Source organism: Scyliorhinus torazame, chromosome 28 (genome assembly GCF_047496885.1).
Source record: "Scyliorhinus torazame isolate Kashiwa2021f chromosome 28, sScyTor2.1, whole genome shotgun sequence".
NCBI classification, from domain to species: Eukaryota; Metazoa; Chordata; class Chondrichthyes; order Carcharhiniformes; family Scyliorhinidae; genus Scyliorhinus; species Scyliorhinus torazame.
In genome coordinates this window covers 26,911,912-26,937,715 of record NC_092734.1, presented here as the reverse complement: position 1 = coordinate 26,937,715, position 25,804 = coordinate 26,911,912, and the positions used below count along the sequence as shown (strand labels likewise).

Genomic DNA, 25,804 nt, shown 5'->3' with positions numbered 1-25,804 from the left:
CCCAGTGCTCACACTAAATTCCACCCTTTGTGAGCCCAGTTCTAATGAAGGCTTATTCCAGATGCACCCTCGAAGGCTGAAAATCTTCAGCATTGTTTTTGGTTTATACCAAAGTATTTTGCTGAGGTTTCAACCTCACAAGTTGAGCTCATGTTTCTCAGATCTAGAATATCTTAACACCTTTCAAATTTCTGAAATCTAATGGTGCAGTCCCTCTCTGCAGGTTCACTCTCACCCTGCTCCGCCGGTGTACGTTAACCAGGTGTCAGAGCACAACTTTGTGCAGGGACGTGGCTAAGTGAGATTCTCTGGAGAAAGGAGACTTACTCTGCTTTGTTTTGGGCCTTAAAAGCCTGTGTATCCCATGCTAAAGTTTCAGTCCAAACTGAAGAGTGGCATTATGTGCCTTTTAAATGTCTAATTGTCATTTTCTTCCCCTTATCCCTTTCCCTCCCTCCGTGGTGTCTCCTGTGGTGTCTGTGCCAGCGGCTAGGACGCACACAGCATCAACCTTGGCTTGACCACTTCACCCAGACAGTTTTACTCATGGAAAGCCACTAGACTTTGGAGCTGTATCTTTGATGATTGATACCTCTTTGGCTTGGAATGAAAGCTGTGTCATAGATTCATAGAAGCTCTACAGTGGCAGTAGGAGGCCATTCTGCCCGTCCTGTCCACACCGTACCTCGGCCCAATCCCCAGCCCTATTCCCGTAACCCCATAACCCCACCTAACCTTTAGACACTTAGGGACAATTTAGCACGGCCAATCCACCTAACCTGCACATCTTTGGACTGTGGGAGGAAACCGGAGAACCCGGAGGAAACCCACGCAGACACTGGGAGAAGGTGCAAACTCCACACCGATAGTGACCCGAGGTCAGAACCAAACCGGGGTCCCTGGCGCTGTGAGGTAGCAGTGCTAACCACCGTGCCACCCAAGGCCCACAATGCCCTCTATAATATCTCAGAAGTCCCGAGAAAGGTAAACAAGGAAGGTTTATTTCGGCAAACAGTAGTCAAGAGGGCAACGCGGCATAGAGAACAAAAATCCCAGCTGGGACTACCGATCATGCCGGTCCTAATTTGGGCCTGCTCTTAAAGTACCTGGTTCACGAGCCCCAGCTGCTCGGCCTCCACACCTCAGCAGGGAAGCTGGGGCTGTTTAGCGCAGGGCTAAATTGCTGGCTTTGAAAGCGTGCCAGCAGCACGGTTCAATTCCCGTAACAAGCCTCCCCGAACAGGCGCCGGAATGTGGCGACTAGGGGCTTTTCACAGTAACTTCATTTGAAGCCTACTTGTGACAATAAGTGATTTTCATTTCATATTTCCATGAGCCCCATGGGGCGATCAATTGGGTCATCCCCACCCTTGGCGTTTGATTACATTCTGTCAGTTGAACGTCTGTTAGATTATTATTGAGGACCACATTGTTGAATCCATATTTCATTTGGCTATCAGTATTATCGCTGATTAGGATGGCTGAACTGGAACTGCTGGTGTGCCTATAAGTAGAGGAAGCCACTAGGCTAGTTTATAGAACCAAGCAGCTGGAATGTCCTGTCTGTGAAGTATAATCCATCTTTCCCCAAGCTTAATTCCTTACATACATAAGCCATTCAGCCCCTCGAGCCTGCTCCACCATTCAATTAGATTACCCCTGAGAGTGTGGGGGAGGGGGATTCAATTAGATGATATCTGAGAGTGTGGGGGAAGCAGATTTAATCGCGGCTTTCAAAAACAAATTGAATAACTACTTGAAGGGAAAAGGTGGGGGAGCTGAGTACATCACACAAGAGAGCTGGCATTGACGTGAATGGCCACCGCATGTGCCTGAAACTTCTTTATCATTCCATTCCAACTAAATTTACCTGATCTGCTTACCAAACCTAAATACCATTGCTCAACAAGATAAATCAGTCATCTTCATTGAATCTGAAGCCACTTCTCTAATGTGACATTTACTGTTCACTGAGTTTGTCTGTTTCTTTTACCTGATTGAATTCAGTGTCGACTGATGTCACTCAATTGTTTACCACTGGGCAGGTGAGCAGACTAATGTTTATCTGGTGTTTGTAGCCCAATAGATAGCCCCTCAAGTGACTTACTTACCATTGATTTAGATGCAGGAGTAATTTGGTACCAGGGAAACATGAAGATTCTATACTTTGTAAATTTTAACAAACGTTGGATACAAAAGAAGTTTCAACATTCACTATCCGATGGGGCAGCACGGTGGCACAGTGGTTAGCGCTGCTGCCTATAAACACCAACATTAATGTTGGTGTTTTTGCGCGATGTGAGCTTGTTTGTGCTTTTTCGGGGCATAGCTCTTATTCCTGATCATGTGTAATGTGAATAGTCACTGATCACCTCCTGTGAGTGATTGGGGACGACATCCTGGGCTGGAATATCCGGTCCTCCAGTCGCCTGATTCTCGGCATCGCACCGTTCGCGCTGTTGCCGATATTCTCTCTCCTCGGCGCTTGTCAATGGGGTTTCCCATTGAAGCTGCGCACGCCACCGGGAAACTCACGGGCGGGGTTGCGCTGCCGGCGGCAACAGAGAATGACAACGGCCAGAGAATTCCGGACGCTATTTTTAGCGCTTCCTGAAATTCGAGCCACACCCAATGATGCTCAATAGGCTTCTCCTGACAGATGGATTCCCAAAATGTTGTTAAAGCCAAGAGCACAAATGTGGCCTTTAAATAAAACTCCAGCCCCTTGTCGTTAATGAACGGGATGTCCCATGTTGCATAGTGGGGGTGCCTTCAACTTTAGACGCCAATATCAAAGAGACACTGGGCTGTGTTTGATGTGCCAGGATTGTGTTTGGGGCTGAGGGGGTGGGGTTGGGGTGGGGGGGGGAGGGAGTCACCTAAAATGGAGCGGGCACCCATCCCAACACTCCCGCCCACACCCTAGTTCACCCCCATAATGTGGGGTGTAGACGGGCGCTGAACTCAGCAGCTCCATCGCCCTCTACATTTGAATGGATAATCAGGGATCAATTGGGCTTGTTACCAAGTTTTTGAAACAAATATATTTTTTTAATTAAAGTTTTGCAAACTTTTTCATAATAAATAGTAATAATCCTAACTCAGCAAAATAGAGGGAACATTAACATAGTGCAAAAAGAGAATATACAATAGCAATTGACTAGACGTGACCCCATGCGCCTCAGTCTTCCCACACCCTCCCAACGGAGCCCTCACCCCCACTCCCCTACGGGTCGCTGCTGCTGCTGATGTTTTAATTTTCCCTGAGAAGCCATCGGACGGTATTATGCCCCCGCTCAACAGCAGCAGCTCTGTACACTTGGCAAAATTATTTACTCACTTAAGTAGGCATCTGTTCGTGGTGTTGTCGTCCCTTGCTTCTCCCAGACGGAGTTCGCTGCCGTTGTCGTCTCGTTCCGCTTCTGCGCCCTTCCGCTTCTGTGTTACTGTGGTGGTGTGCATCAATGTAAATGCATGTAGGCTAGCTAGACACTAGAGGGAGCACCAGTAACATCACACACACACTCAACCAATAGATCAAGTAGATAGGACACGACCAATAGACATTCACGATACACAAGGAGGTGACACGACCACTGGGGGGCATTACACCAACCCATATATAAAGGACACCACACACATGGGGCGAAATTCTCCGGAAACGGCGCGATATCCGCCGACTGGCGCCCCAAACTGCGCAAATCAGTCGGGCATCGCGCCGCCCCAAAGGTGCGGAATGCTCCGCATCTTTGGGGGCCGAGCCCCAACCTTAAGTGGCTAGGCCCGCGCTGGACGAATTTCCGCCCCGCCAGCTGGCGGAAAAGGCCTTTGGTGCCCCGCCAACTGGCGCGGAAATGACATCTCCGGGTGGCGCATGCGTGGGAGCGTCAGCGGCCGCTGACGGCATTCCCGCGCATGCGCAGTAGAGGGAGCCTCTACCGCCTCCACCATGGTGGAGACCGTGGTGAAGGCGGAAGGGAAAGAGTGCCCCCACGGCACAGGCCCGCCCGCGGATCGGAGGGCCCCGATCGCGGGCCAGGCCACTGTGGGGGCACCTCCCGGGGCCGGATCGCCCCCCCCAGGACCCTGGAGCCCGCCCGCGCCGCCTTGTCCCGCCGGTAAGGTAGGTGGTTTAATCTACGCCGGCAGGACAGGCATTTTAGCGGTGGGACTTCGGCCCATCCGGGCCGGGGAATCGCGGGGGGGGGGGGGGGGGCGCCAACCGGCGCGGCGCGATTCCTGCCCCCGCCGAATCTCCGGTGGTGGAGAATTCGGCAACCGGCGGGGGCGTGATTCACGCCAGCCCCCGGCGATTCTCCGACCCGGCGGGGGGTCGGAGAATCTCGCCCATGATCTGCCTCTTTCCAGTGGAGACAGTCAGTGAGAACAGACACAGGGTTGATTCAATATCACTCCCACCACGTGGATTGCAGCAACTGGTTAGTCAGACTGGGTAGCTATAGTAGGATTAGCAGTAGTGTCGAACCCGCGTAATAGAAGTGTAAATAGTTTAATAAACGTGTTGAAGTTATCTCCACGTCTGAACCTTCCTTTGTCAAGTGCACCACAAGGAAGCCGCTTATGTTACACCTACAACATAACAAATCATGGTACCAGGCGTGAACTGTTTCAATCCATATAGCCATACCTCAGCGTACAGTGACAGCCAGCAACGATACCCAGGCAAGATGTTCGAGATCCGGCTTCCGCAGCAGCTCCAATGCCACGGCGATCTCCGCGAAAACTGGCGGGCATTTCGGCAAAAGTTTGAAATCTTCCTGGTGGCAGCCGAACGAGAAGACCTGGCTGATCCTGAAATAACAGAGCTTCTCCTCACCATCGCCGGTGCCAGAGCAGAAGAAATCTTTAAAAAATTCAAGTTCTCCAAGGGGCAAAACAGGAGCGACTTCCAGGCAGTCCTGGACAAATTCGGCAAATGCTGTGAGGAAAACACACTCCAACCAGCAAGAAAAGGTAAGAGAAGCGCCAGTACGCACCACGAGGCCGAGATCCCGGAGCAGAGAACAGTTATGCTCAGCGGCCATCTTTCTAAAGGTACTGCACTTGCACAGTTGCGCGAAGCCACGCATGCGCAAATGAGAACAAGGCCCAAAGTAAAGAAACGGCAATCTGCGCATGCGCAATCGCTTCCTACGCGCTACGTCACATGCGTCATGAAGTCAGAGGCCCCGGACCACACCCATTTAAAGGGGAAATGTCCCAAATCAAAGAAAAAATCTTTTAAAGCGGCAAAACAACCTTCCTTCACCTGGAATGACAGCACAATGCGTCAAATTGAACCAGGAAATGAAATTAACCTCAGAAGAACCCTGCAACAAGCAGTTACCTACGCCCAAACCGATGATTCCGACCTTGAATACTCCGATATCGACCTTTACATTTTCTCTGGACCTCGCGAGCCCAATGCCAGCTCCGACACAAACAGTGATGATGTGGTCCTAGAAGACAATGACTCGGACAAACCTTTCACCTTGGGAATCTACCCCAGTACCAAAACCGAACCGCAACTAGACGTGTTGCACATTGGCGACCCCCGTACTGACTCCGACGCAGACGCGGATTCATTCTTCGGATTTGAGGATCTTCAGCCCAGCAGATATAACATCCCAACTCGTGAGTGCAGGATGCTGCAGCCTGAAACCAAGAGTCAGAGAGCGGTACAAGCCCACAGAGAGCGGCCTGCTGCCACACAGAGCGTGGTCCACGCACCGCTCAGGGTTCCCGTCTCTATGAAAGAAGACACGCAAGAATCCACACCGCAGTCCTTGCACAAACAAGAAGTGACTCCAGTGTCACAAGCCTCCACAGCGAGCTCGTGGACAGACTCCACGATAGAAGCAACGCAAGACTCCAGAGCGCAGTCCTTGCACACACAAGACGTGACTCCAGTGTCGCAAGACTCCGCAGCGAGCTCGTGGACAGCCTCCACGATAGAAGCAACGCAAGACTCCGACGCGCAGTCCTTGCAGGAACAAGACCATGAGGGTCTAGCAACCTCCTCAGACCAACTAGCGGCAGACGATGCAAGTCTGCCATGCTCAAGTAAACAGCAAGAAGACTACGACAGTCTACCATGCTCCAGTGCACAGCAGGACGACCATGACGGTCTATCATGCTACAGTGAAGAACAAAGCGACGATGACAGTCCAAGCCCAAATGAAGGACAACAGCAAGACAATGACAGTCCACCCAGATGAAGACTCTGATGATTTACCCAACCCAAGTGAAAAACAAGCAGCTACTGAGGATCTACCCACGGTATGTGAGACGAGTGACAACAGCATCCCACTTCCCATGCAAGATGTGCAAAGTGACAGACCTCAGCTAGTGTGTACAGAGGCACTCGACGATCACTGTGAGACCACTGGTGACTCCGGTGACACCATGATACTTCCACCCTCATTCGCTCGAACCTCTCCACAAGTCAATGCATTCCTGCATGTTCTGACTCCAGACGCGCAGCTTCAAGAAATCTCAGCTGACTCCAGTGAACCTGCTAAGACTCCGGACGGGGAGCATCAACAAACCAACACTGACTCAATTAAAACAGACCAGACTCCAGTTGGGGAGCAACCAAACACCGACTCTGATTCCCGTAAGCCGGACTTTACTTCAGACAGGGAGTGCCGCAACCTCAGTGATGGCACGCTCAGGGTGACAGCAGATGCCACAATGACAGGAGATGGATCACTTAACAATTCCACTGAGTCAGTAATAACAAGCAGTGGCTACAGTCCAAGAGGAATACACCAATATTCACCACAGCTATATCCACACATTGTTTCCACACCAGCAGTGCAGCCAATGACAGCTCATGCTGGACAAACCCAGTATTCAGGCATGCAGCAGCCAGCAGTCTATGCAGCATATTCTCAAACAGGCCAGCACTACGGATTGCCCACTAATGGACTCAAGACCGAAGGAGGACTACCGCAAGCGCAATCTGCACTACAGACTGGATGCCTTAGTTACAGCCCAGGATTTGCTGCCCCCCAGCCTGGCCAGACGGCATATTCCTATCAGATGCAAGGTTCTAGTTTCACACCATCACCAGGTATTTATGCGAGTAGCAATTCTGTTTCCAATTCGACAAGCTTCAACGGTTCTCAGCAGGATCACCCTTCCTGCACAGCATATGGCCAGAACCAGTATGTACAGTCTTATCCAACTTCAACATATGGCACACCCATGACCTCAAATTATACTGTTGATGGTACATCTTCAACGTCAACACCTTATCAGCTACAAGATGCCATCCGACAGCACCATCACAAACATCGGAAAAGAAAGGGACTCCAAATCAGACAGCAAAGTGATTTGACCACTTCTTGGTTCCTGTGGCACAGGGACGTTGATGGCGTTCATAACCAAGAGAGACATTTGACCATGATGATTGATGGTTTTTGGACGCACACAAATGATTTGGACTTATTGTTTAATCACTGTTCCCATGACTTGTATATACCTTAGCCTAACTACCTGTTTTTTGTTCAATTTTCTCAGTGTACAGAACATATAAAAAAGGGGGGATGTGGTGATGTGCATCAATGTAAATGCATGTAGGCTAGCTAGACACTAGAGGGAGCACCAGTGACATCACACACACACTCAACCAATAGATCAAGTAGATAGGACACGACCAATAGACATTCACGATACACAAGGAGGTGACACGACCATAGGGGGGAATCATTACACCAACCCATATATAAAGGACACCACACCCATGATCTGCCTCTTTCCAGTGGAGACAGTCAGTGAGAACAGACACAGGGTTGATTCAATATTACATCCACCACGTGGATTGCAGCAGCTGGTTAGTCAGTCTGGGTAGGTATAGTAGGATTAGCAGTAGTGTCGAACCCGAGTAATAAAAGTGTAAATAATTTAATAAACGTGTTGAAGTTATCTCCACATCTGAACCTTCCTTTGTCAAGTGCACCACAAGGAAGCCGCTTCTGTTACACCGACAACATAACAAATCAGTTACCAAGTTAATTGACCTCGATAATACACTTCCCTCACCATAACACAGTTGCTGTGGGCTGTCGGGCAGGAATGGGCTGTCCAATATAAGCAAAATTAAAAGTGGAGTGGAAGGAGGCGGTGGGTGAGGGGGGTGGTGACTGGTGGTTCTACCTTTGTGGATCGAGAGGCAGCCTCCTTACGATAGAAACCCACCTCCCACTTATCCTACATGTCTGCTGCATTAAATCCCACTCCCTTCCCCACTCAGAACCTCACTGTCTGAGACCCTGAACGGACCAGTCTTGGGGATCTAACGGGTCCTCTTTTTCCTGGTTGCTGTCCCGGCAGTGCCCACTAAGGCGCCAACCCGATTGGCCGGATGCTCTCGAGGGCAGGACCAGCTCCCCAGTGAGGGGCGCCAGTCGTACACTTGGCCAGTTTAGCCTGTCTGCGGAATGCCAACGCTACAGGATGGGCTGACATGGAATGGGTTGGCTTTTTGGGGTGTGGGGGTGGTGGACTATCTGCACCCCCTCACCCCCACACCCCTATAATATTCTGCCCAGTATTGAATTGGCTGTCCCTTAAATACCTAACCGATTTCTTCATTCCATTGATTTCAGTGGCAGTTAAATCAAGTGTCGTGTATAATGGGCAGTAATCTCTGTTGCCTAGGTTACACCAACACCCAAGGTTAGAATGAGTTGCTCCCTGTTGTCCCGTTCGGAGCAGTTTTAACTTAGAAGTCTCTGTAGTTAGGGGTGGCACGCGGCGCAGTGGTTAGCACTGGGACTGCGGCGCTGAGGACCCGGGTTCGAATCCCGCCCTGGGTCACTGCCCGTGTGGACTTTGCACATTGCCTGCGTGGGTTTCACCCCCCACAACCCAAAGATGTGCCGATTAGGTGGATTGCCCAGGCTAAATTTCCCCTCCATTGGACTAAAAAAATAATTGGGTACACTAAATTTAACTGCGCTTAAATTTGTCTGGCCGCACACATGTTCACCTGGATTTTCCAGTTGTTCCCGCTGGTGGGATCTTCTGGTCCTGCCCAAGGCGATCACACTGCCCCTGGTGGCGGGATGGGCGAACCACGCAGAACGCCATAGACCATCGTTCCCTCTGGCGGTCAAAATGGGGAGGCCAAAAATCCCACCCATTGTTTTACTTTCAACACTGAAAGCACCGATTTCATTCCCATCTTAACAGAAATTTCAGAAAAATCAAATCCAAATTGAATCAACGTCATTTTATTGCAAAACGTAGCGAGCCAGTGAACTGTAATCGTTACAGTATTAGCGCATCTCAGTTGCACCTATTAAATATAAATAGATTATAAAATATAACTCTGATTGTTCATGTGGAATGTTCTAAAACCAAGTGGGCTGTTCTGAGGAATTTCCCTTTTGTCCACAAGGTGTCTATCGCATTGGCAGCACTCTAACCCCTGAGTCACAATGTTCTGGGGTCGAGTGCCACTCCAGAAGTGGAGGATAAGAACTGCACCCCTGTATAGGACTGAGGGAGATGGACATGCCACTGTTCCAAGGCGTCACTAATCTGACATCACTTTGGCCCCCCCAAGCTAAATGTCAATTATCACATGGCACTATTTCGAAGAAGAACAGACGTATTCCCCAGAGTCCTGGCCAATATTTATCCTTCAATCAACGTCACAAAAACGGATGATCTAGCCGTTATCACATTGCTACTGATGGGATTTTGCTGAGCGCAAACAGGCCGCCGCTTGTTATTTTCTACATTGTGTCAGTAACTACTCTTTGAAAATTCTTCATTAAGCTGTAAAGGACTTTGAGATGCCCGGCGGTCAGGGAAACTATCGTATCAATTTCTAATGTCTTTTTTGTTTCTTTTTCCATCTTTATTAGACTGACGGAGGAGCTTCAGCACAGGGAAGTCTGACGGGCAAAGTTGGGCCACAGTTGCACTTGTCAACACATCCAGGGAGGAAGCAAGTCTCTGATTTCATACGGATCCTTCTTTTGTACAGCTTTCTGAACATTCCCGCCAACAAGCAGCTCCATCCTATTGAGATTCTAGTCGAGGTCAGTGTTCACGATGATGTGCGTAGATGGATCGTTCTGACAAAGAAGTTAGAAGTCTTGTGTAGTTTAACAGCCAGTGTTTATTAGCTACTCATAACCCTCTAAATATATACAGTATGAGGTTGAAGCAAAGAACTGTCTCCATGATGGGTCGAACAGTTGAACAGTGGTTAGCACTGCTGCCACACGGCGCCGAGGACCCTGGTTCGATCCTGGCCCCGGGTCACTGTCCGTGTGGAGTTTGCACTTTCTCCCCGTGTCTGCGTGGGTCTCGCCCCCACAACCCAAAGATGTGCAGGGTAGGTGGATTGGCCACCCTAAATTGCCCCTTAATTGAAAAAAAAGAATTGGGTACATTAAATTAATTTTTTTAAAAAGAGCTGTCTCCATGCTTGCATCTACACATATCTCTGTCCAAACCGTGTTTGCCCTCTAGACTCAAGTCATGTGTTTCTTTATGTCACAGTAATGTACCCAGTTCCATGTTAACCCTTTCTATACCAGACCCTTATACGGCAGTCAGTCGCTACTTTTCATTCAAATATCATGTCATCCCATATAACTCAAGATTTTACATTCCTGTTTCATGCTGTTATTGTATATTTGTTTGGACGTCATTTTATTATCTATAAATGGCTGTCACCACATTGACTTTAATGACTTAAGATGTATAACATATTCAGGTGCTATCCATCTGCATTTTTGTTAACATTTTAAGAATTAAAAACTGCAAGTTGAAACAGGAATCCTGGAAGTATTGAACAAATAATGGCCGATTACACTAGAGCATATTTTTATTGATACATTGGTGTTGATTCTCACACTGGTCCATGAGAACATGAGAAACAAGAGCAGGGGAAGGCCATGCTGCCTCTTGAACTTACCGCCACACAAGAGAATCATGGTCTGGGATTTTCCGCAGTTGGAATATTTGACAAGCAGTCAAATTGATCATCGTTGGGAATTTGAAACTGGGATCAGAAAATCTTGGTCAAGGCTCCTCTCCCACGTCAGCTCCACTTCCCTGCCCAATCTCCATATCCGTGCTTTTTTTATTTATTTATTCTTTCATGGTGTGTGGGTGTCACTGTCAAGGCCCACATTTATTCACCATCTCTAAATGCCCTTGAGTGACTTGCTAGACCATTTCTGAGGGCAGTTAATAGTCACCTCCCCCCCCCCCCCCCCCCCCATTGCTGTGAATGTGGAGTCACAGGTAGACCAGGCCAGACCAGGTAAGGGTGCCAGCTTTCCGTCGCTGAAGTGAACTAGATTGGTCTTTGCACCAACCAATGATAGTTTCACGATTGTTATTACTGAGACCAGCTCCATATTCCAGATTTCTTTCATTAACTGAATTTGAATTCCATCAGCTGCTGTGGTGGGGTTTGACCAGGTGGCACAGTGGTTAGCACTGCGTCAAGCACTCTGGTTCGAGGGTGGCGCGGTAGCACGGTGGTGAGCAATGTTGCTTCACAGCTCCAGAGTCCCTGGTTCAATTCCCGGCTTGGGTCACTGTGTGTGCGGAGTCTGCACGTTCTTCCCGTGTCTGCGTGGGTTTCCTCCGGGTGCTCCGGTGTTTCCTCCCACAGTCCAAAGACGTGCAGGTTAGGTGGATTGGCCATTCTAAATTGCCCTTAGTGTCCAAAAAAGTTCGCTGGGGTTACTGGGTTGAGGGGATAGGGTAGATGTGTGGGTTCAAGTAGGGTGCTCGTTCCAAGGGCCAGTGCACACTTAATGGGCCGAATGGCCTCCTTCTGCACTATAAATTCTATGGTTCTATGATTCCGGCCTTGGGTGACTGTCTGTTTGGAGTTTGCACGTTCTCCCCGTGTCTGAGTCAGTTTCCTCCGGGTGCTCCGGTTCCCTCCCACAGTCCAACGATGTGCAAGTTAGGTGAGGTCATGGGGGTATGGGCGGAGAGAGGACCGAGGTAGAGTCCTCTTTTGGCAGGTCAGTGCCAACTCGATGGAGCAAATGACCTCCTCTGCACAGTATGGACTCTATGGACCTCATCTTTCCAGTGCATTAGCGTGGGCCTCTGGATTACTAATCCAGTGGCTTTATCAATTGTTGCAGAACCTGTGTATGCTCCCTTTGTCACAGTGCGGTCTGATACAGTGGCAAAGAAGTCTGACACCACGTTTCCCCCATGGCCCGAACCAAAAGAGGACTACCTGGAGCAGTTTGAGAAGAACATAAACATTTCTCTTAATATGATTGTGCAAAAGGGAATGATGCACTGAAAAGCTTGCAGCTCATTGAGTGAGTTCGCTCTCAATGGGCTCGAAATTCCAGGGCCTTACTTCTAAGTTTGTGAATGAGTCAACCAATGAAAGAAATGCTGTTGGAACGTGTTAAACACTTGTTTGCAATTAGCACCTGCAGCGCCTTCCAATATGATTGGCGAGAGAAATTCCTAAGCTTGCATGGAATGGAGTTATTTATTTCGCTATTTAATATGATTTCTGTATTTACCGCTGTGCATGATCTTTTATCCGTAGGTCTCACCAGAGCGAGCTACTAGTGACCAAAGAAAGAGTTTTCAAACCGAGATCCTACTCTTCATCATGGACATATTTCACATCATCAGCAGGGAGCAAACTATCGCAAAGGCCTTGATTGGAGACGGTGAGTCGTGCACAATATCCTCGATACTCATTCTAATCGCCTCAAGTCTGGGATGCGGGTTGACAAACAATATCCAACAAACCTTTGAGATCGATATTGATTCTAATTATTCGATATTCATTCTAATTGCCCCAAGACTACAAATCTGGGCCAGAATTGTAATATCCCACACGGGACCTACAGGATAGGGATGCTTGTCTTCCTCATGTTCCCAAGGGAGACACAATTACCCAGCATATATAAGGCCAGTAAGGCACTGACCAAGCAGGAATCCAGTAGGGGTCTACCGTGAAGTGTATACACATCGTTTGTAAATAATAATTTTAAAAATAATTATTTATAATCTTTATTATTGTCACAAGTTACTGCGAAAAGCTGCTAGTCGCCACAGTCCGGCGCCTGTTCGGGTACACTGAGGGAGAATTCAGAATGTCCAATTCACCTAACAAGCACGTGTTTGGGACTTGTGGGAGGAAACTGGGGCATCCGGAGGAAACCCACGCAGACACGGGGAGAACGTGCAGACTCCGCACAGACAGCGAGTGTTATAACCTGCCTACTTACCATTGGCTGGGGACTAATGACAATCCCACAATCCTGTGGGAGTATGAGCTTCCCCAATGAGGGGGGCGGAGAAACCATTAGTAAACTCCTAGTATAAATAAAGCTGGCCAGTTCAGGAACCAGCAGGAAGGAGTGTGTAGCAAGGGAAGTTACTGCTACTGTTATGTATATATGTTATTGTAAATCAATGTTATTACTTTGTATCCTTAAAACTCGTGCTGATTCTTCGTGGCCCTCACAAAAGCGACCTAAGCCAGGAATCGAACCTGGGACCCTGGTGCTGTGAGGCAATAGTGCTACCCACTGTGCTACCGTGCCGCCCTTAAAACTTTGTTCTTATTTTTACTCAGGGTGGACTCCCCTTGTTCTTATTAAAATAATTTTCTGGCTGTTTGCTGGCAGGGGGATTCTCTAGTCTGCCAAGCAGCGCAGCCCCGCAGGTTTCTGCTGGCAGGGGGATTCTCTAGTCTGCCAAGCAGCGCAGCCCCGCAGGTTTCTGCTGGCAGGGGGATTCTCTAGTCTGCCAAGCAGCGCAGCCCCGCAGGTTTCTGCTGGCAGGGGGATTCTCTAGTCTGCCAAGCAGCGCAGCCCCGCAGGTTTCTACTGGCAGGGGGATTCTCTAGTCTGCCAAGCAGCGCAGCCCCGCAGGTTTCTGCTGGCAGGGGGATTCTCTAGTCTGCCAAGCAGCGCAGCCCCGCAGGTTTCTGCGGGCAGGGGGATTCTCTGGTCTGCTGGCAGCGCAGCCCCGCAGGTTTCTGCGGGCAGGGGGATTCTCTAGTCTGCCGGCAGCGCAGCCCCGCAGGTTTCTCGGCGGCGTGGGGTGGCTTCAGTGTGAAATCCCGTTGACAGCGGCGGGAACAGAGAATCCCGCTGACAACGAACAGCGTGCCGCCTCCTGCCGCCTTGAATCACGTGGCTGGGAGGGAGCGCGTAGAATGCAATCCCTAGTTTACACACAATACCTAACAACCCAGGCTGCCCTGTGTTTTACTTTCCACCCAAACCCCATTTACTCACCATGCCTGCGTCCACCCACCTACGCTGGTTGCGAACCTCACCTTGCCCTCGTTTCCAAATCCCTCCATGGCTGCACCCTTCGCTATGTCCGTAAAACCCATCCAACCCTAAAGCCTCCCTCTGAGACTCCTCCAATTCAGCCCTCCCGTGCATCACCAATTGCTGATGCTCTGCCATTAGGCACAGCCTCCTCAGCCGTCTCGGCCGCAAGCTTCGGAATCCACTTCCTAAACCTCTCCACTTCTTCAAAAATGTTTCTTTTCTTCCTTTTTTGTTAAATAGGTCAGGGCACCACGCACAAAACCCTCGAGGGGACCACGGCTGCGATGTTTGAAAATATAACCTACTTCAGCCAAAAGTTTGTTGACAAACTGTATGCAAGAATGTTTGATGTGACCCCTGAGAAGGTCCTCCACTTTATAACTGAACAGATTTGTATGGTGAGATGCATTATTCCATTCTATAAATTGTCCTTGCCTGGTTTAATTTTTTGATTTATATCAACAGCTCTCCTGAATGGGGAATGGTAAAGTTAGGGTGCATTCCAACGGCCACGCAACGCCCGAAGAGCAGCTCGTCACGGCGCACGGGGGCAGGTAAAAGCTGGGAGACCCCGTTCCCGAGATCTACCCGGCTCACAATGCCTCACGCGATCCAATGCGATCTCGCGGGACTTTGCGATGTGAATCCCACCCTCTTAGGGAGGGATCACCTTTTGGAAAATCGGCATATTAGAGCGAGACAGTTAGTCCCACTGAAATGTGCAGATATCCTAGGTACCCGAGACTGTGGGATTCAACCCCTTCTCCTTGGAGACCTCGGCGAGCACTGTTTAGCACTGGAACGGCACTCATGGGGGTCTCCCAGGGGATCAGAGGCCCCCAGCTGCGTGTCCTTTTGGGAAGGGTGGTGTCCTGGAACTGCTGGTGCCACCTGGGCACTCTCACAGTGCCAGCCTGCCACCCGGGCAGTATCACCTGTGTGCCAGCCTGGCACTGTCAATGTGATCAGGTGGCACTGCCAGGGTGCCAAGCTGGGACGTTTTAAAAATGGCATTCCCCTCTCTCGCTACACTGGGGAGTTCTTGCGAGCGGAGCTCCCCAGTGTACAAAACGGGGCTATGTGAGGCCTCGGCCGAGCGATCCCCATTGAAGCCCCTTATTCAGCGTGAGTCGCGTTGAATATTCCTTGCCGTTGCGAGCGCCAGGAAACACGCAGCTAAACGTGCTCGCTACGGGACTTTGTTCCCATTTGGTTGAATTGAGCCATTAATGTTAACTGATAAAAAGAAGTGGGGGAAGGTATTTTACATAACCATCATGTCATATTGGCGCCGTATTCCCACAGTGGTTAGTACCACTGCCTCACAGCACCAGGGACCCGGGTTCAATTCCATCCCTGGGTGACAGTCTGTGCGGAGTCTGCACTTTCTCCCCCGTGTCTGCGTGAGTTTCTTCCGGGTGCTCCGGTTTCCTCCCACAGTCCAAAGTTGTGCAGGTTAGGTGGATTGGCCATAATCAATTGCCCCTTAGTGTCCAAAAGTTAGGTGGGGTTACAGGGATATGGTGGGGGAGTGGGCCTACGTAAGGTGCTCTTTCAGAGGGTCAGTGCAGGCACGATTAGCTGAATGGCCTCCTCCTGCATTGCAGGGATTCTATGGTTCTAAGAAATCCGAAACATGATTTCGAAGGTCTGGGCGTGCAGGATCTTTCGGTCCCACCGACGGCGAGGGTCCCTGGGGGCGAGGAGCGCGTTCAACGGGAAACCCCATAGACAACGATAGGACCAGGAGATCCCGCAGAGAGAGAGCGAGAGAGAGAGGGGCACCTATGCTACACAACAAATTTCTAATAAGACTTTCCCCAGTAGCAATGCAGAGAATAATTCTGAAACTGTTTGCATCGGGGGTTGGGGGGGGGGCGGGGGGGGGACCGAGAAGGTTGTTTATTGCGTGCAGTTTTATCCAGTTTACCATTATTGACGAAAGTGAAACAGGAAGCACTGGTAGACTCAAAAATAACTGAACCAAAAAAAAAATAGAGGAAATAAGCACTGAAAATTCTAGAAAAATGTCTACCAGAAACTCGATTTATGCCCCCTGATTGTACAATATTTTCAAATCACTTTGCCCCATATATCGTGTCTGCGTGAACCATGTGCATCTTCACAGCAGAACAAAATACCAGATGCTGTCAGACCTGCTGAGTTTTTCAAGCATTCTTCGTATTTGCTTAGAACACCCCGGGTGACTAATTGAAAAAATAAAATCTGATTATAATTAGATTGTTTTGATGGAACCTTCCAAGAAGTTCGAGATTGAGCTTCCGTTTTTTCTTGTGAATCTCAGACTGCATCAGTTTGGCATCGACTTGCACTTTCTTGATTCAGCGCGGAGTAGGTTGGTTTTGAATCGGTCGCTGCTCTGGGGTTAAAGGCACGCTGTAAATGTAAGAGGCTGCTGCAGCTTTTCCCTCCCATTTTCATGCTGTGCAACATCCCTCGCCTCCTGTTGGAAAACTGCACGTTGGCCCGGGAAGAATCAGATTGAGCGTGCCTCAATTCCACCCCCCACCCCCACCACCCACCTAAACTCTCCTTCAGACTTGACCCCAGCTTGATGTTCCCAGGCACATCCCATAGTTGTCCGGTTCGCCGCCTCGTGGCTGCCACTCTCGGCAGCTTTGACTAGGGGCCAGTGCTTTAAGGAGGGTAAGATATGGTTGCTAGTGGCCCTGCTGTTGGCAACAGGGTTTCTTGTTGAACGCACCCCCTTGCCGCTACGGAACCCACCAGTGGGAACGACGGGAAGATCCCACCCACGATTTTCCATGCTGCCTCAATGATATTTTCTCTCTGGTTCCTTCTCTCTAGTCTAAGTATTTGCAAAGTTTCTAAAGCCTCTCATTAGGCCCCCAATCCAAAAGTCCCACTGGGTTAAATCCTCAATATTATTAAAGATGGCTGAACATGTCGATGAAAACTTGGCCTTTCTTACGACAATGCCATCAGTGGAAATGTAGATCAGATCACTGCTCTTTGGTAATGTACATTCTTTATTCTGTATGGTTAAAGAGTAATTTTAAGGAGGTGAATTAGTTCCAAAAACGGAAGCTTTGTTGTGTACATTTCCTTTGTGCTTTGTTCCAGGTTTAGCGAATCCAGGTTTATATCTATACTCTGAGCATTCCATTCAAATTACCTTCCTGTAAGAAAGTAGTGCTGGTGATTAGATGACATAACATCACCACATGCTACCTTGATGTCAGCTCTTGTCAGGAATGAGAATATCCACCATGGCATTGGTTGTTCTCCCCACAAGCTATAGTCACTCTTGTCGCTGATAATTCTCGTACCTTTTCCTTCTTTCCCTCAGGTCATGGAGCAAGTATACTCCCAGAAGGATCACGTCATGAGCAACCTTTACAACAGTTTGAACAGAGCCATCCTGTATTGCCTGTCAAGGCCCAGACACTCGCCTTCCGACCTGCTAATCTTGCAGAATACCCTTAAGTTCCTACAAGGGCAATGGGACGTCGTTTTTGCGACATACAACTCGAGCTTACCTTTCACCATTTGTCTCATTCACTGCCTTTGCCAGATAAAAGCTGGAAGGTATGTACATCAATCAAATATCTCCACAATTATTAATGTCTCCTTTGAGGGGGAGGAAGTTCTTAATTTAAATTTAGCATGGTGTGGTGGTATGTATTAGGGGTAGTATGGTACCTGTGAAGCCGAGAGGCTATTGGCTGACAGGTCCCAGGTCCTGGTTGGATCTGCCGCCTGCTGGCTCCGCCCAGAAAGGCGGAGTATAAGAGCCCGGGTTCTCCCAGCAGCCGCATTCTGTAACTGAGCTGCTGGGGAACAAGTCTTGCTTAATAAAGCCTCGATTGACTGAATCACTTCTCGACTTGAGTGAGTAATTGTTGCGCTACAATGGTACATGCAACCTCATCTTGGGATAAGTGTCTTACCCTTTATCTACCAAAGTCCTTACTTTTAATCAGTTACTTTGAATAGCTATTCTGGTTTGTTTTGAAAAATAAAACAGTAGTTTGCATGTGTAAGATTAAATTAATGGCACATTATTTTGTTTATTGGTGGTCTTAGTTGACAAAGGATATTGTCCAGACCACCCAGGATAATCATAGAATTTACAGTGCAGAAGGAAGCCATTCGGCCCATCGAGTCTGCACCGGCCCTTGGAAAGAGCATCCTACCCAAGCCCACACCTTCACCCTATCCCCGTAACCCAGTACCCCCAACCTAACCTTTTTGGACACTAAGGGCAAGTTAGCATGGCCAATCCACCTAACCTGCATGTCTTTGGACTGTGGGAGGAAATCGAAGCATCCGGAGGAAACCCACGCACACACGGGGAGAACGTGCAGACTCCGCACAGACAGTGACCCAAGCCGGGAATCGAACCTGGGACCCTGGAGCTGTGAAGCAACTTTGCTAACCACTGTGCTACAGTGCTGCCCTGACTCCATCATTTCTCCCTGGGCGGCACGGTGACACAGTGGTTAGCGCTGCTGCCTCACAGTGCCAGGGACTCAGGATCGATTCCGGCCTTGGGTGGGTGACTGTCTGTGCGGAGTTTGCATGTTCTCCCCGTGTCTGCGTGGGTTTCTTCCGGGTGCTCCGGTTTCCTCCCACAGACCAGAGATGTGCAGGTTAATTGGATTGACCATGATAAATTGCCCCTTCGTGTTCAAAGATGTGGGTTTACGGGGATAGGGTGGGGGAGTGGGCCTGGGTAGGGTGCTCTTTCCGAGGGTCAGTGCAGACTCGATGGGCCGAATGGCTTCCTTCCGCACTGTTGGGATTCTATGAATTCCGACTGAATGTTTCATTGAATCCATGGTATATTTTCCCAGTTGGGTCACGATCCCGACGTTGACCTCAGTTCTGTGTCGGGAATTTGGAAGTGGTCATGGCAGGACATTGGCTGTAACCTTCTCAGAGGCAGCCAATTAAGAAGCTGGCTCCGGGATTCCCGCCCGATTAAGGAAGGCGGGAAGCGGCAGATAGAACGGCAGGGCCTCTGGCGATGTCCAGCTGTTAACCTCAATTGGGAAGGCAGGTGATGCTGAGGCGGCCTGGAGTCAGGAAGACATACTCTCCGAAGAACTATGAAATTGTGGTGTTGCCATAATGGTCAGGCCATGAGAGTGGGAGGGGATTCTCTCCAAATTGATTTGGCTGCGACCATGACGTGGAAACATAGAAAATAGCAGCAGGGTAGCCTACTTCTGTTCCTAGTTTATATGTTTCTATGAATAGGCCATTTGGTCAATCAAGCCTGCTCTGTCATTCAATATGATCATGGCTGATGCTCTACCTCTATGCTATACTCCCACTCTTCCTCGATGCCTTTAGTGTCAAGAAATCTATTTCCTCCTGAAGTATATTTGGTGACTTGGCCTCCACAGCCTTCTGTGGTAGAGAATTCCACAACTTCCCCACCCTCTGGGTGAAGACACTTCTCCTCAGCTCAATCCTAAATGGTCTGCCGTCATCCCGAGGCATTGACCCCTTGTCCTCGAGAGCCCCTTGCCCCCAGCCAGAACATCTCATCCAGTCTGCCCAGACCTGACAGAATTTAATACGTTTCAAAGAGTTCCTGTCTTCTTCTCCCAGTGAACACATGCCCAGTCGACCCAATCTCTCTTCGTACAACAATCCTGCCACCCCAGGAATCAGCCTGGAGAACCCTTGCTGCACTCCCTCCGCGGAACTATTTCTTTTCTGAGTTGAGGAATCTGAGGTTTCTTTCGGTGAGAATGCTGAGATAAGTGATCTCCGTGGTCCCGGGAGGGAAGGGCGAAACCTGGATGAGTTAACAAGGAGGTGCACAGCCGCCTTCCCAAGTTTAGCTAACCGACCCGCCTCTGGGAGTGGATATGCACCACCCAACATTCATCCTGCCTCTGCTAAAAGTGTAGGTGAACAGATTTGAGGTGCGCTGGGTTCCTGTTGCAGGTCTTTAACATTCCAATTTCTTATCCGACCCACATCTAACAGTTTTAAGGGGTTAAAATTATCCCCAATTTTTCTTAAACTGGGCCAAACTAATACTACTTAGGACAAATCAACGAACTTCACACCTTGATGATGAAACATCTCTATCTTTGACCACATATGCACCATCTGTATAGGTCAACTGCAAACATCCCACATGTAATTTGAAAAGAACGCGTGATGATCGGACGACGTGCTCTGGATAATTTTCTGTGGTACACACCCAAATCACGTCTATTGTGCCCAAGAGCTGTGAACTCCAATGTACTTTCAACATGTTAACAGCTGTTCAACCTTAACAGCTATCCTGATGGGTTTGGCGTGAAGACAAGCAGCAAAAAGGTCTCTTGGATTTTGCAGTCCGCACCAGCCAGTGAAGATTATGATGGAACATTTGAAGACCTCCACAATGTAGAAGGTAAGTTGCATCTGTTTCAGGGAACAAAGTGGAAGAGGCAATTTCAATAAATAAATGTACAGGGTTAGTTATCTAACCATTAGGAAAATGAAATAGATCATATTTATTCTGCTGAATGTAGTTATTGGTTTGCATATTTTAATTTTTGGGGGGACATGTTGGGGACACTAGTTGGGGAGTATTTGGCATCCACACATCATTGCCCTGAGGGCAGTCGACAGTTAGGAAGGCAAATGCAATGTTGGCATTCATGTCGAGAGGGCTAGAATATAAGACCAGGGATGTACTTCTGAGGCTGTATAAGGATCTGGTCAGACTCCATTTGGAGCATTGTGCAAAGTTTTGGGCCCCGTAACTGAGGAAGGACGTGCTGACCTTGAAAAGGTTCACAAGAATGATCCCTGGAACGAAGAGCTTGTCATATGAGGAGCGGTTGAGGACTCTGGGTCTATGTTCGTTGGAGTTTAGGAGGATGAGGGGGTATCTTATTGAATCGTACAGGATACTGAGAGAGGATGTTTCCACTAGTAGGAAAAACTAGAACCAGGGGGCACAGCCTCAGACTGAAGGGACGATTCTTTAAAACAGAGATGAGGAGGGATTTCTTCAGCCAGAGGGTGGTGAATCTGTGGAACTCTTTGCCGCAGAAGGCTGTGGAGGCCAAATCACTGAGTGTCTTTAAGACAGAGATAGATAGGTTCTTGATTGATAAGGGGATCAGGGGTTATGGGGCAGGAGGATGGGGATGAGAAACATATCAGCTGTGATTGAATGTCGGAGCAGACCCAAGGGCCATATGGCCTAATTCTGCTCCTGTGTCTTATGGTCTTATGTCATCATTGGTCAATCACTCGCACGGGATTGGAATCAAGTCAAGGCTGGAGCAGGTCAAGCTCACAGTTTCCTTTCCTTGAAGGACATTAACAAACAGGCTGAGTGTGTCAACCTGCAAATGCTTCCAAACACACGGTTGGCGGTAAGAGTGGGAGAGACTCCTGGTCAGCCACATTCGATGTGGAGTGGAGTCCCTCACGCTATAATAACCTCTTGGCGACAGACTCGCGACCTGAACTGGGAATTACTAGCTGTGGAACCAGACGAAAGTCTGCCTTAGTGCGACCACTGTGTGCAGGAAGAGAATTGGAATTGGAAAGACATCAATGGCCCAGTTGAGTTTTTCCAACGACTTGGTGGGTGCTATAGGTATTTGCTGCTGAATACAATTAGTCCGTGTTGGAATTGAGCTCATGTCATCTAGTTTGCTAGTCCAGTCTTATTAACCCTTAATACACCTTGTTAAATGTACCTCTTGTCACCCGTGGACAAATGTGTAAACTGTACAAATGAGTTGGATCTTGATACAGCGTGTGTGCATCTTGGGTATTCACCATCGGGTCTCAAAGTACCTCAAACTCCACCCTTTGCAGATTTTCATTCCAACCTTCAATGCCCGGTATTGTAGTTCGATTTGTTTCAGGAGATGTCGCGAAGGGAATTAAAATGTGTCTCTTTCAACGAGTGAAGTACAAGTTTCTGATTTTGAAATTTCTTTGATTTCTTTTTGGAAGCTCAAAAGGACATCATGGATTTGGTTGAGTGGGTGTGGAACCACCTCATATCACAGAGAAGACAAGTCCTGGAGGAATGCTACAAGACAGACCTCTCAGTCAAGCAGAGATCGAATGAGAATGTCGTAGACTTTTCAGAGGTCCCTGCTCTGTGGGAGGAGTTTGCGACAAAGGCATGGCACCAATACATAGGTCTGTATGTCGAATAACTCGGAAGTACAGTCTTAACCTGGAAGGAATTTGTCAGGGATACAACCGAACCTTATTGTCCAGCACATTCACAATCTGCTTTTCGCAGATGCATTACTTACCTGTCGCTGATCTGGAAAGTTTATTCCAAATACTATAACATATTTAAGTCATCTGTTGCTGTGCTTGAAAGTGGTGTCAGATTAGCTAGTCAATTTTTAACAAATGGGTAGGATTTTCCATTCCACCTCCCCCCCCCGCTACGTGTTTTGCGACAGTGGAGACAGCCAGCCAGATTTACCGGTCAGGCGGGTCACCATCGGCGGAACCAAAGGATCTCGTCAGGAACAGCCGGAAAGTTGTGGCCCTAGCTTCTTACCTTGATTAAAAGCGTCGGGACATTTGCCATGGTGGAAGGGATTTTAAAAAAAAATTTTGAACATCCAGCACCAACATCAATCATTTGCAGGTTTAAGTGGATCACAGTTAGATGGAAAGTTATAGCTTCCTTCAGCTTATCCCCCAAAATGATTCAACGGGAGAAGTATATTTGTTGCATGGGTTCTCCCCACACGTATCACCGTGCGGTCTTTCCCAGTGAGACTCATGAAGAGCTGGACGTTATCGAAACTCATTTCATACATGGAGTGGCACAGAGCTGGTGCAGACAAAGGCTGGTGCAGACTCGATGGGCTGATTGGCATCCTTCTGCACTGTAGGAATTCTATGATTCTATGCTATGATTTTATGAGCTTGCATATATATGCGTATGTGTGTATATACAAGATATCTCCAAGGTGTCTCCAAGCATTGCACAAACAGCATGATAAATGACCTGTTTTTCTGATGATATTTATTTAAGGATAAATGTTGAATAGAACAGAGGGAGACCTCTCCCGCCATTCTTTGATTAATTTATTACAATTGTTGTACATCCAGCTCAGAAGCAAAGCAAACCCAAAAGGCCGCACCTCGATGTGTCTAACTTCTTCCACCTTGTTGATATTAAGTGGCCAATCAGGCCACGGGAGTTAGGCTTAAATATTTGTTCGCAACTTAGGAAGAATAAAAGTAATCGCTTGGAATCTGGGTAGGTGTCTTCAAGATTGTGACAAAGCTCTTTTTCATATAGGTCCACCCGTTACTATAAATGTCTTGCTGCTAAACCGACACTTCAACGGCAAAGCTTCACCATTGATTATGATGTTAGTGTATGAGTGACAACATCGTCCTCTGCTGCTGGTTTAGCTCAGTGGACTAGACAGCTGGTTTGTGATGCAGAACAAGGCCAGCAGCGCGGGTTCCATCCCCGTGCCAGCTTACCCGAACAGGCGCCGGAATGTGGCGACCAGGGGGCTTTTCACAGTAACTTCATACTTATGACAATAGAAGGTGATTATTATTATTGCAGTTAGCGGGCAGAGGAAATCTTCATCTTACCTGAATGGTTTAGGTTTGAATGCACATTGCAGGATGGAATTCCAATCTCAGTTCTCTTCTCGCATCTAGTCGGGCAGACTTTCGTCTCCATAGCTAATAGTTCCCAGAACAGGTCGTTAGTCTGTCGCCAGGGGCTTATAGCTTGAGGGAGGCACCACTCCATGTCAAGTGTTGCTGACCAGGAGTCTCTCCCGCTCTTACCGCCAGCTATCGGCGTGTTTGGAAGGATTTGCAGGTTGACACTCAACCAGTTTGGCCGCGTTATGAATGCACCTTCCTTGGCCGTTAAGTCCTGGGGTGGGACTCGAACTCGGAGCTTCTGGCCCAGAGGCAGGAATGCTACCCAATGCGTCACAAGATCCCTAACTCCCTTTGTGTGTTTGTTGTGTTATAGAACAGAATGACCTGGCGTCATTATTAGGTTCTTACACCCAGCCGCATTGTTTACATTGATGTGCGAGCAATGGGTTTAATGCCCTCTGTCAATAACTCATGTCACTCATTGCTTATGTATCCATTTGACTTAGCTCATTGCAAAGCGACCCTATTAAAATTGATGCACTCACAATCACAAGGCCACCGCACCCATGGGTCAAGGTTTTCCAATCCCGCCGATGGTGAACCCCCGCTGCGGGCTTCCCAACATGCAATGGGAAACCCCATTGAAAAAGACTGAATCAGCAGCTTCCACCACTGGCCAATGGCAGGCCGCCATTATCACCCCAATACACGTTCCGGAGTGGGGGGGATGGGTGTGCGCAATATCCCGCCCATGCTGACTTCCTGACATTTGCTCCCAGGGGGCGAAGCCAGAGAGACACCTTGAAATGAAAATGAAATGAAATGAAAATCGCTTATTGTCACAAGTAGGCTTCAAATGAAGTTACGGTGAAAAGCCCCTAGTCGCCACACTCCGGCGCCTGTTCGGGGAGGCTGGTACGGGAGTTGAACCGTGCTGCTGGCCTGCCTGGGTCTGCTTTCAAAGCCAGCTCTTTAGCCCTGTGCTAAACCTTCCTGACCTGGTGGATGCTACCTGTGTCGTGGAGCATCACGTGTTACTTCCTCGGGAAAATCAGTAAAGAATTAGGAAAACAAATCTGCATGTTTGACTGTATAAAAAAATCCCAAGTATTTATTGAAGGTAAATTGGAGAAATCTTGCTCTGTTTTAATTCTGCGACATTATAACATATTCTTACCCCCTCAGCTTCGGAAAAGAAGAATCTGTTGAGTCGAAGCGTACCAGCACAATGTCAGCAGAGCAAATCAGAGTGGCTGCCCGAAAGCCTGTCGACGGCTGTACGCTCAGTTAGCAGACGACTTTTGAAAGAGGCCGATCGCCTGACTATAAAGGTACCTGTTCAAATTCCAGCTTTTCCAGTCCGATTCCTACGGCCCTGGCAGAGAATAAAGCCCACCGTTTTGATTTTTTAACAATCACCATTCCAGTGTTTGCTCCAAGCACACAGAGACTGGAGCTGGATCTCCAGCACGTTGGAGCTAAAGCAGGAAGGCTACCCCTGAGACCAGGTTCACTTCACAACAATCTTAAGGCGTTTATCGCGCAGAAAGAGTTATTGGGCAGCGTGGTAGCACAGTGCTTCACAGCGCCAGGGTCCCAGGTTCGATTCCCGGCTTGGGTCACTGTCTGTGCGGAATCTGCACCTTCTCCCCGTGTCTGCGTGGGTTTCCTCCGGGTGCTCCGATTTCCTTCCACGAGTCCCGAAAGACGTGCTGTTAGGTAATTTGGACATTCTGAATTCTCCCTCTCTGTTCCCAAACAGGCGCCGGAGTGTGGCAACTAGGGGCTTTTCACAGTAACTTCACTGCAGTGTTAATGTAAGCCTATTTGTGACAATAAAGATTATTATTATAATATCCCACCCCGTGTTCCCGCTA

The 25,804-nt window shown here is 48.6% G+C and overlaps 1 protein-coding gene across 1 annotated transcript in view; it reads left to right on the top strand.

Annotated features, from left to right (window-relative positions):
• Positions 1–25,804, top strand: part of wdfy4 (WDFY family member 4) — a 307,274-nt gene that overhangs the window by 107,988 nt on the left and 173,482 nt on the right. The window contains exons 33-39 of the mRNA XM_072491727.1: positions 9,879–10,055; positions 12,560–12,686; positions 14,550–14,707; positions 17,641–17,879; positions 20,594–20,709; positions 22,278–22,469; positions 25,113–25,258. Coding sequence (XP_072347828.1) covers positions 9,879–10,055; positions 12,560–12,686; positions 14,550–14,707; positions 17,641–17,879; positions 20,594–20,709; positions 22,278–22,469; positions 25,113–25,258 — 1,155 coding nt within the window. The remainder of the gene's footprint in view (positions 1–9,878; positions 10,056–12,559; positions 12,687–14,549; positions 14,708–17,640; positions 17,880–20,593; positions 20,710–22,277; positions 22,470–25,112; positions 25,259–25,804) is intronic.